This window comes from Podarcis pityusensis (genome assembly GCF_964106645.2).
Source record: "Podarcis pityusensis genome assembly, chromosome: 5".
Classification (NCBI taxonomy): Eukaryota; Metazoa; Chordata; class Lepidosauria; order Squamata; family Lacertidae; genus Podarcis; species Podarcis pityusensis.
Window position 1 is genome coordinate 62,119,194 of NC_138032.1, and position 11,684 is coordinate 62,130,877.

Consider the following 11,684-nt stretch of genomic DNA (forward strand, 5'->3'; position numbering starts at 1 on the left):
TACTCTGAGTATGACTTGGTCGGATACCACCCACTGTTGTGTTTGAAGTCACTCTGATAATTTGGGTACTATATTACTGAGGTATGCATTGGTAGCAATTGGCTTTAGATCCATTTCAGTCCGGTTTCCGTCCTGGTTTTGGGAACGAGACGGCTCTGGTTGCCCTAACAGATGATCTCCGTAGACAACTGGATCGAGGCGGGTCAGGACTGCTGATCCTTTTAGATTTGTCAGCAGCCTTTGACATGGTCGATCATGATCTTCTGGACCACCGCCTCGCAGACGTGGGGATACAGGGCATAGCCCGTAACTGGCTGTGCTCTTTTATCTCTGGTCGGGGACAGAGGGTGGCACTAGGGAAGGAAATGTCGTCGCGCCATTCCTTGGTGTGTGGAGTGCCGCAGGGCGCAATTCTCTCCCCGATGCTTTTTAACATCTTTATGTGCCCCCTTGCCCAGATTATCCGGAGCTTTGGACTGGGCTGTCACCAATATGCTGATGACACTCAGCTCTATCTGCTGATGGATGGCCACACTGACTCGGCCCCGAACACACTGACCAGATGCTTGGAAGCTGTGGCTGGATGGTTTCATGGGAGCCGATTGAAACTAAATCCTTCGAAGACAGAGGTCCTATGGCTGGGTCGGGATGGCATGGGGATGAGGGACCAACTCCCTTCTCTTGGGGGGCCCAATTAGTGCCATTGCCTTCTGTTAAGAGTTTGGGTGTAATCCTTGACGCCTCCCTTTCCATGGAGGCGCAAGTTACAGCAACAGCCAAGGCGACATTTTTCCACCTTCGCCGCATCAAGCAGTTGGTCCCTTACCTTTCCCGCCCCAACCTGGCCACAGTGATCCATGCGACGGTCATCTCCAGACTTGACTACTGTAATTCGCTCTACGCGGGGCTGCCCTTGAAGCTGTCCCAGAAACTCCAGCGGGTGCAGAATGCTGCAGCGAGGCTCCTCACGGGGTCTCTGCCATGGGAGCATATTCACCCAGTGCTTTGCAAACTGCACTGGCTCCCGGTAGAGTACAGGGTCAGATTTAAGGTTCTGCTTTTGACCTTTAAAGCCCTTCACGGCCTAGGACCCTCGTACCTACGAGACCGCTTCTCCCGGTATGCCCCACAGAGAGCCTCAAGGTCCATAAATAGCAACACCCTAGTGGTCCCGGCCCCTAAGGAAGTTAGATTGGCTGCAACCAGAGCCAGGGCCTTTTCAACTCTGGCTCCGGCCTGGTGGAACGCTCTGCCTCATGAGACCAGGGCCCTGCAGGATCTGATTTCTTTCCGCAGGGCCTGTAAGACAGAGTTGTTCCGCCTGGCCTTTGGCTTGGAGCCAATTTGATTCCCTCCCTCTCTTTCTTTTTTCCTTTCCTTCTCCTCCTGCGTTGAGGCTACATTTTAATATTTTAATGTTGTATTTTAATTTTGTTTTTAAGTTGTAATAATTCAACTTGTTTTTATTATTGCTTGTAAGCCGCTCTGAGCCCGGCCTTGGCTGGGGAGGGCGGGGTATAAATAAAATATTATTATTATTATTATTATTATTATTATTATTATTACACATACTTGCTCAGAAGCAAGTCCCACTCTGTTCAATGGGGCTTCCTTCCTGGTAAGTGCACATAGGAAGCACAACACTGCTTATTAAGGGCAAACATGCTTATGATTCCACTGTTAGAGATTACCCTGTGAATCAGAGAGTCGCTGGTTTGAATTAACTGTTTGCTGTGAACTCACTAGGTGACTCACTGCCCTCCATTCTGCAGTATGCCCCCCGGATTGCTTCTGAGGCCACTCCAGGTTTAGAGCACCTGTAGCTTAAGCTTAATAAGTTTCATAGTAGATCTGCCCCTGCCTGCACCATCTCCAAATCTGCTCTGGAGGATTGTGGTGAGGGGGAATCCAGATTAAGGGAGCACACAAGGGGAGGGGGAGAACATTCCATTGTGGAACATTCCACTGATGGAACATCTGCCTTGGTGCTACATTGAATATCATCCAATGTTTGACAACTATGTGAGGTTGGTAGAGACTTCAGATCCCTAGTGCCTCTTTCACCCAACCCTTCTCCAACTCAAGCTAGAACACCCAGACCCAATATACTCAAGAGCCCTCCTGTAAACCAAGCATGGCTGAGACTGCTCTCCAGCAACACATCTCTCTGTCCATAACACAGCCAGGGGGTGATCTATGGGAGCACATGTTCTGCTTTGTTGCTTGCATTGCTGTATGTACATTCTGAGATTGTGGCCTTCTCTTCCTCTCACAACTCTGCTTTCAATGATTTTCCAGACTTGCACTTCTAAGTTTTATAGGAGACAGGTGGCCTGTTCCACATGTTTTAATTCTTCACGTTCATTGGAGAAAGAGAATGGTCTTGGGTTGTCTTCTAGTTCTCAGATACAAGGATCCATTCTGCAAATTTATTTTTTTTTGGGGGGGGGGTGTGAATCTAGATACTGTTCCTAATGACTGGATATACTATTTATTCTTTGAAAGAGAGAATATGTTCTATACAAGTGACTATTTCAATTTTTCCAGTTTAGAGGCTCCCTCAAAAAGATCTACTGTTTCAGAGTGGCAATTTATTTGTGGTTGCATTTCTGTATCAATATAATGCAAATCTGTAGCTTGTTGTTCCAAAGAGCTACATAATTCTGGAGTAAAAGTAACACAAGGTACATTGCCGATTGCAGCCAGGTTATGGTAAATGGACTGTAACTAACAGCATGACAATACTAAAATGGACTGAGCCCCACTGATTGCTAAATAAGGATTAGCCTGGCAGAATATTGCTATCAGATGATATGATGTTTCTCTCATATTGATTTTGTTCCAGTTTGTGGAACTATTTTTGTTGTTGTTTACATATTTATAAACCACACTTTGTTTAAAAAAATACAGCAAGGCAGTATCCAACATATAAAATAGCAATGAAATCATCAAAACATAGACTAGAACAGCTTGGGGGAAAATGCATTGTTGTATTTATGATATAACATTACAGAAAATATGAAAAATGTGAATGGTAGGCAAGTTTGATTTAGCTATAATGATGATGAAATCATGTTACTCTTCTTTTATGCTACTTTGTTAAAGCTGGGCATCTGTGGTCCCATCCCCACTAGGGGTTTTTTGGTAGGGGTGTTATGCAAGATGTTATTGGCATAGTGGTGGATTTAAACTGGACCATCCACACATTATTCTGCTTTATAAGTTGTTCTGAAATGCTTCCCTGGTGCTATCACAATTACGCTGTCTGCAGGGGCACTCTTGAACAGTCATGCAACGAAAGAGAGACAAAAACGTTTGTGATATAACATGTTAAAAGGTGGTATTCAGCTGAGTTTTTATTCAACATAGATTCATTGAAATTGATGAACATAATTAAGGTAGATCCATTAATTTCAAGGAGTCTATTCTAAATTCTCCTCTGGATTTCAGCAGGAAGCATGAGGAAACGGGGATGATGAGAGTCGAGGCTCGTATTAGCTTAACATCAATCTATAAGTGGTTGACACTGAAATTGCTCCCCTAAGGTATAGCTCCACTGATTCTGTATGATCAGTTTCAGTCTGGCTGGCAGATAGTGGTCCTGAACTCTCTGCAAAAACTGGGCCTTGATCCTCAAGCCATCTTAAATTTGGGATTGGATCAAGCAAGATCTGTGGTTAGGCAAAGAATTATGGACATAGAAAGACAACAGGACTGCTTGAGGTCCCCTGATTACATAACTGCAGAACACGAGAGATATGTTGCTGTCCTGGCAGCATACCTCCATTTCCTTGTATCCAGAAATGCAAGAAGGGCCTTTACTCTCGCCAGAAGTTCGGCTCTGCCCTCGCCAGTTCTGGAAGGATCTTTTGGAAAAGTCCCATACGCCCAGACACTTTGAGCCTGCCCATTAGGGGAAATAGGAAGTCCTGAACACTTATTTTTTAGATGTCCTTTTTACGATGAGCCACATAGAGATACCATTGACCCTCATCTAGTGAGGCTTGCTGACCTCTTTCTCCTCTTAGGCAAAAATCACAAGACGACCCGGATGGTCACCAGATTTTGCATGCAGATTTGTGGGTGCAGAACACCCCCCCCCCCCCCGGAAAACTGCCGTATCCAGCCTCCTGGGTGTCCCAGGGTCAATCTGCATGTTAGTTTAATTTTAGGTTTTTTCGTGTACATGCGACTATTTCAATTTTAATCTATAAACTGTTATTATATACTGTTTTAAATGTCTATTTCACTTTTGTGAAAGTAGTCTCAGTTGTGCTTCTTGAACTAGTCTTTGACCGTAAATAATAATAATAATAATAATAAACAAAAAAACAGAAACAGAAACAGGTGCAGCCTTCCTCTGACTTCATATTTGTGCCAAGCAAAGTTGTATTTGTTGGATTTCTACTTCTTATGCAGCTATAAAAGTGAGAGCTATAAAATGTCAGGAGACTATGGTGTCATCCCAGCTGATTTGAGGTGATAAAATTACAAAAGATATTTGTGTTTGGCATGTGAATGCTTTGCCATTTCTTAAAAGTGTGGTCTGCTGCTTTAAGCTACATTTAGATTCTCCTGAAAGCTGTGATTCTGAAAACAATGTCTGTTGTTATGTAATACATGAAGCAACAAATGGCTGCTGAGTATGATTAATTGCTAAAACTAACTTGAGACATTTCACTGATCTCTGAAGCCATTTATTGCAAGTTTCAAAGCAATAGGAGATCATTGCTATTATATTCAAAATTGTAAAGTCAAAATGTAAAAAAGGTATTTCTCACATTCCTTCTTAACATGCCTTTTAACTTTGTTCTTGGGCTCTTCTCTGACATTCACTTTAGAGATATGAACCGAGATCAATAGCCAAGCAACCACATTGTTAAATGCTGATTAAATTATTGAGGGTAGATGGCATTTGATGTAGGGCATTTAAGGAGGGTTATTGATTCCAAATTAGATTTGCACATGCCAGGACAATTGTGGCTGTATTTGCTAATAGAGGTTTTTCCCCTGCATTTCTGGTTTCTTAATAAATAGCTGAGATATCTCGGTCCATAGAGCATGAGACTCTTAATCTCAGCTTCATGGGTTTGAGCCCCATGTTGGGAAAAAGATTCCTGCATTGCAGGGGGTTAGATTAGATGACCCTCATGGTCCCTTCCAACTCTCTCATCCTTTGATTCTATGAACAAAAACTATTCAGTATTTGTTGAGTGAAAGGAAAACTAAACACTGGACTGTATAGAACTTGGAGTAGAGGGGTAGGGAGATATAATCTAATTTAGACAACAGCAACAAATACAAAATAATTAAAACTGGAGGCAGAGAAGTCTAATGCTAAAATAAAAACCACAGCATTTTAGTCTTAGGCAATCTTATCTTATGAGTCCTAGGACTTATTAAAAAAGAAATTAGCTGGCAATTAATTCCACAAATAAGGAGTAATAACAGAAAAAAATACTAAGAGGCAAATGGGATGATTTTAAAAAGAATACCTGTCTGATTCTGAACTAGTTTGGGCATGGTAGGCTCCATATTTGTGATTTTTAAAAAAACCACGTCGTCTAATTTGAGTTCAGTTCCCCAGTTTTGCCACTGCCAAAACCAGGTTAGAACACAACTTTCAGTATACTTTTGCACACAGTGGGAAAACAGGCACCGATTAAAAAAGTGGAGTTCTCTGAATATTGAATATGGTTTCCCCTAAATCCAGCCTAAATCCAAAGATGGGTGTGTAATTTGTAAACACACTCTTCTCCCTCCCTCTTAGTCAACCACCAATCTACATGAAATGGCCTGTGGCACCATCTTTATAGCCCTCTGTTGTTGTTGTTGTTGTTGTTGTTAGAGAGCTCCAAGGAGAATTCCATTAGAAAAGCACAGCAACAAAAACTGCAGCCTCAGAAGTCTTTGCATACTTGTTAGGTGTTTAGGATATAAAATAATCTCCAGTGTTGTAATAGTAAGTAGAGTGGAAGCTGGTTGCATGCCACAGGTGATGGGGACTGCGGTTTCTTCGCCCCTGGATCTTGTGTGTACATGTTTGTTTAATGGCAGGAAGTTAAGAGCACGGCAAGACATTATTTGCTTTCTTCACTGCTGCATTCGCACTGCTGCTTCACACAGGGCTGCAGTCAGACATTGCCAGAATGTTTTCCTCCTGCTTAAATAATGATGCAATTGCTCGGGAGAAAGGGAGAAATTAAAGAGAGAGAGAGAGAGAGAAAGGAATAACGGCTTTCTGAGAGACGGTGTTAATGAAACTGCTATTAAAAGAGGAGCCATTGTAATAAAAGTTAAAAGAAGTGAAACTGAATGGCTCGACCATGCAAAAGGACTGAGTATTTTTACTGCACCCCTCTGGTTCTTGTGGTTTCACCCAAACTAAATTAAAATGAACACCTTCAGGCAACCCGGCAGTAAACAAAACTCTTCAAAATAGAGTACGCTTCTAATTACAGTGTAACAAATGTGTACTCTTTCATCTACAATAGCATCCCCCCCCCCCCATAAAATGTAGTACAGTCATTTATGATTAGACAATCTAGAAACCAGACTTACCAAGTTCTTATAATGAACTAGAGGGGGGAAACCCCAGTAATTTAAACTAAAAAGCACAACTAATGAGAAAAGCGCCACCATACCAACATCCTCCGTTCAGGTTTTTTCTTATGTTATCTCTGCCATATCTTGCTTATGAAAGTGAAGCCTCCGAAACCGATTGGCTGGGCTGCTGTGATGGAACAGAATGTTCCTAGCCACTTCATGCTCGGGGAACAACACTGACCTAGTCTGCACATCAGTGCAGGCACCTCCTTAACTATGGCTTGAGTGTGGTTTGTTTCATTTCCTCACCCAAATCAGCTGTCAAGCAACGAAGCTACTAGGCAAGAGTCACTAGAAAATGGAGCTGCTCTCAGCATTCCACCCCCGTTGGCATTTTCCCCCAAACTGACATTGCTGCTAATGTAGCCCAGTAATAGGTTCATTTCCCCCCTGCCCCCAGCTCAATTCTGCCCTGTCTGCACATCGCTTCTGTTCACAACTGTGGCTTTAGCTCGGCTGCATTTCTGCCTGCATATTCTTTCAGAAAATGTGAATTAGGTCTGTTTCCCTTTAAATGCAAACTGAATCTCCCATTCCTGCCTGACTGTCTTTACAACTAACAGATGAAACTACTTAAGTGTGCATTTGTGTTGCAGTCCTTCAGCTGCTGCCCCACATCAGCTGAGGTTTAGGGGACAGTTAGGCCATCCAGCCCAGTGAGAGTGATGCTTATTAAAGTCAAAATATAATTCATAGTAACAGCCTATTGTTTGTTTGGGGGAAAGAGAAATGAAAAAGTGTGGTTATAGAGTGGAAGAGTAGGCTAAAAGGGATAAACAACTGCAAGCTGCAAAGGAGTATGGGTGTTTCTTTCTTGAGAGAGCATAAGTAAGGGGTAACTGGCTGTTGGACAATTGCCAAGATTGCTAAGATTCCCACACCGTCACTCTCACAGGTGACAGTGGAAAGAGAAATGCTAATATGGCTAGGCAAGGCCAGTAGGTGGGTACCACAGAGACTTAATGGGTGTCAAGTAGAGAGACAGCTGAGGGTGGGAATTAGACTGGGTGGATGAAACAAACCATAGCTAATTGAATAATCTGCTGGACATCTTTTGGCTTAATGGTGGTTTCTTCAATAAACCATGGTTTAATAATGCTTTAATCGGACATGCGAACAGGGCCAAAGTTCTTCTCATACATTATATTTTTGTAATTGCTCAAGAGAGAAAGATTTGCCTGAGTTCATGGTAGTTGAACTGAAATCAGGAACATATTGATTTGTCGAACAGTCTCTTTGCCACTATATTGCTTTTCTATGAAACTCCATGCACCCTTAGATCTTATGAAGAAACCCTGCTCTGTGAGCAATCGCAATTGACAGCTAGTTTGTCTACCATAAGGAACAGAGCATTCTCTGTTGTGCTGTCACAATGGTTGGATTTCCTCCAAATCTTTATTATCTGAAAGACTGAGAAGAAGGCATCTGGTGTGGGAATATTTTTTTTCCAAATTTGTACTGTGTTTCACTAACAATTTTATTGCAATATTAGTTTTATTTTATCTATGTGTAACCTAGCAGTTTATGCGTTAGAGAAAAGTGGCTGAAAAATATAATTAATAATAATTGACTGGCTTGGCTTCCATTTTCTTCATGGAATCAGTAGAATTTCCAGGAGCTGGTCTAATTTTTGGTTGACTGCACAGTGGACCTTAATGTTCCAGTTTATGTTCTCATCTATTCCATACCATCTTTATCGGGGAAAGTATTTGGCTACCAACATTTAATGTGTTTTCTACAATGTAGCAAGAGAGATTAATGGGAGATAAGAATTGTAAAGCCGTTTGTTAGATTAATGCTCGATAATACACCTTCCAACATTCCACATTAAGGAGTTGGGGTGTGCTTTGTAATATTCCACTTCTCATACCAAGGATCACTATCTAAATCCCCTGACTCCCTTAAACACTGTTACCATACATATTGCTAAAGGCTCTATGCTACATCGGTGTGCTGTATTTCTTAACTCTGCAATAACCTGTGCCTTCCATTGATTTAAATACTAAGAGAGTGATGGCTCTTTTGGTAAAGATAGACTAGAAAAACACAACTGTTCAAATTATACATCAGCAACTGCAGTGTGTGAAATGGCAGGCTGTGCACCGTGTGGCTCCTTAGTATTCAGGCCCATGCGTTTACCTGGAGACAAGATGAATCCATTACCCATTCATACACTTCAATTCTGAGAGATCTCAGGGGAGCAAAATCCTGAAGCTAAATCCAGTCTGAATCCAACACAGACTGACAGTGCAATCCTTTACTTCTTTACTCAGAAGTAAGTGTTGTAAGATACAGTTACTGACGCACACTTGCATGCATGAAAGGTTTAACCTGAGCGCAGGCTGCTCTCTGTGGCCTTTTGTTTGCTCCCTTCCCGTCTCAGTCTCTTCGTGCTTCCTGGAACAAGCAAGAAAGAGCCATGTGGAATGGCTCCCATCTGCAAGAAAAACCAAGTGAACTGAATTGCTCTAAAAATGAGATTTTATAGCCTGCGTCTTTGCTAACACAAAGACTGCATGATCCTGTTTGTAAGGAAACAAAGTTCTTTTCTTTTTAAGTTGTTTGGGACCTTTTTGCACCTTCAAATTACTGCCAACAGATGGAGACTTATTTTCGGTAACTTCTGGAACCTCTGTGAGTAAAATATTCACCTGTTTGCACAGCTAAGCGTCTGAGAATTATTCTAGTCTAAGTATTTGCATGGGGAACATTTGTTTAAAGGTGGATAAAGGCAGATGTACAGTAAATCCCACCAAGTTTAAATGTGCTTGAATCAACCACTATTGTGCTAACTCTGCTACAGGAGAGTCAGGATCTCTCTTTCAAACCTTTCAGCAGGTAAGTGGGCATAAGACTGCTGCCTAACAATGTGGCCCTAACCCCTTGAGCTGCGCTGCTGGAGGAGGTCAGGGTTAAGACCAAGGCAATCCTCTACCACCTGCTGCCACAGTAGAAGCTCCCCAGCTACTCCCAGCGGGATGGGAGCTACCACTGTGGTTCTCTATGTTGGTGACAGCTGCATAAGGTTCCTAGTTTTTCTGAACATTTCTAATCTGATTTTTTTTTCTTATATCCTTTCAGAAGTGAATGTTGTAGGTAGGGAAAGTATCCAAGGATCAATATTTAATAAGGAGAAACTGTCCCAATATACTGCAGAGTTGTTATTATTTTTTTACAGCAACTTGACTTGTTCTGGGATGTGTGTTGATTTAAATATTTACAACAAAAAGGTTTCATCCTGCTTACCTGATGTGTTGTTATGCACTTTCCAACTAATGCATAATATGACAAATTTATTTATATTTAAAGGTTTTTTTACAACCCAAAGAAGAAGAAGGGGCTGGGGAAAGGATCCCAGAGAGCCTTAAGCAATAAAGCAAGACAGTCTTTATTCAAGCTTAGAATCTAAAACACAGAGAGGGACAAGGGCATTCTGATGCTCTTGATGCGACACCCATGCTATGCTTGCATGGTGCTGAGCTTCCATTGCCATGCCCCTTCCCTTCTTCCTCTCAGTAAGCACCAGCACCCCACTGTGTTGGGAGGCCAGGACAGCAACAGAGGCCCACCTGCACCACCTTCCTGGTTGTTCCTTATTGGAGCGAAGAGGAAGAAAGCAAATTTGTGCATCAGTGCTTACAAGGTCCCCCAACCTTTTAAAAATAACCAGCTGAGGTGGGGACAGTCCCAGTTTTCTTCTATCTCTCCCTATTTTTGCCTTTCAGGGAAGCCTCATTAAAATGCTGTTAGTGTTGCCATTCTCCAGGGTTTCTCTCCACTTGGCTCTAGAGATGGGGCCCTTGGACGATGGTGAACTTCACCTCTCATCATCCTTCACTGCTGGTGACATTGGCTTGGAGTCTGACGGCATCTGGAGTGCAACAGGGCCCCAGCTTTTCTGTACAAATTAAATCTTTGAATGGAAATGCATTTTGTCTTTACATCACACACGTGTAACAGTCTTGAGAATGAATGAGTCAGCACACAACACACCCACTCCGCCACCAGCTTCTGTGGCTTGTTTTTGAACTGCTGACGACATGCTGTATTCTGTTTTCTGCTTTGTTCTTTTAAGCATTCTCTTGTAGCTTTTAAATCAACCAAGGACAGGCTGCTGCGGCAGAAATGAATGAAGCTTACAACACTATTAAGAGCCTTCAACAGTGTGCCAGTATTAGAGAGGATGGGGCTCAGGTAGTGTCTCTTGAAATGAGAACTGGGCCATTACCCTATTTCATCTACTGACAATCCTAACTGGTCTTGTCTGCTCAGAGGTAAGTCACACTGTGAGCCCCAGGTAAGTGCATCAGATTGCAGCAAAAGGCTAGGAGTGAGTGCCGTTGAATGACATTGTAGAAACATGCATAGGGCTGTGCTTTACTCTTCCATGCACTGGAATCTTACACACGCTTCCCTTTTGCATAGACTCACATTGGACTGAACTGTCAGAATAATATTATTCCAGTCACTCAGATACCAGAACAACAACAAAAAAGTGTTTACTTTTTAGTGTTCTGATTTCTCCACAGTGGCCCAATAGCCTTTTAGAAGTTTAACTCTTATTTAGTGTGGAGTGACTTTCTTTTCTTTTCTTTTTTGAAGGGGGCCTACTTCTTGTGCATCTGGTGAAGTTTGGTTTGAAGTCTAAGAAAGCTCAGCATGGTTGGCCCAAGACATGTTGCTGCTGAAACAACATTTTGGCACCTGATTTGGCAAATCCAGCAAATAGGTCTGTCCCTCCCGAGCAATGAAAATTGTTGCTGGTAACATACCACTCCGATCTCCAAAAGCAATGCAAGATTCCAGGGGCATACCTAGCCATTGATGAGGTTGGCTCTGCCAAGGGCACAGGTAGGTGCAAAAACTGTGATGTTGCTTGGTTCCCTGCTGCTGCTGCTGCTTTTACATTTAAGAATGCAGTGGTGCCTCTAGTTACGAACTTAATTCATTCCGGCGGTCCATTCTTAACCTGAAACTGTTCTTAACTAGAGGCGTGCTTTCGCTAATAGGGCCTCTTGCTGCCGCTGCACCGCCGGCACACGATTACCGTTCTCATCCTGGGGCAAAGTTCTCAACTC

At 42.6% G+C, this 11,684-nt stretch overlaps 1 protein-coding gene across 2 annotated transcripts in view; it reads left to right on the forward strand.

The window, feature by feature from the left end:
* Positions 1 to 10,525: 10,525 nt before the first annotated feature.
* The window catches only part of KNDC1 (kinase non-catalytic C-lobe domain containing 1), a 70,768-nt gene continuing 69,609 nt past the window's right edge, over positions 10,526 to 11,684 (forward strand). Inside the window, exons 1-2 of one of the 2 annotated variants that reach the window (XM_081007115.1) lie at positions 10,526 to 10,903; positions 11,209 to 11,457. In XM_081007115.1, coding sequence (XP_080863241.1) covers positions 11,431 to 11,457 — 27 coding nt within the window. In that variant the 5' untranslated portion in view covers positions 10,526 to 10,903; positions 11,209 to 11,430. The remainder of the gene's footprint in view (positions 10,904 to 11,208; positions 11,458 to 11,684) is intronic. The other variant, XM_081007116.1, reaches the window with a different exon arrangement.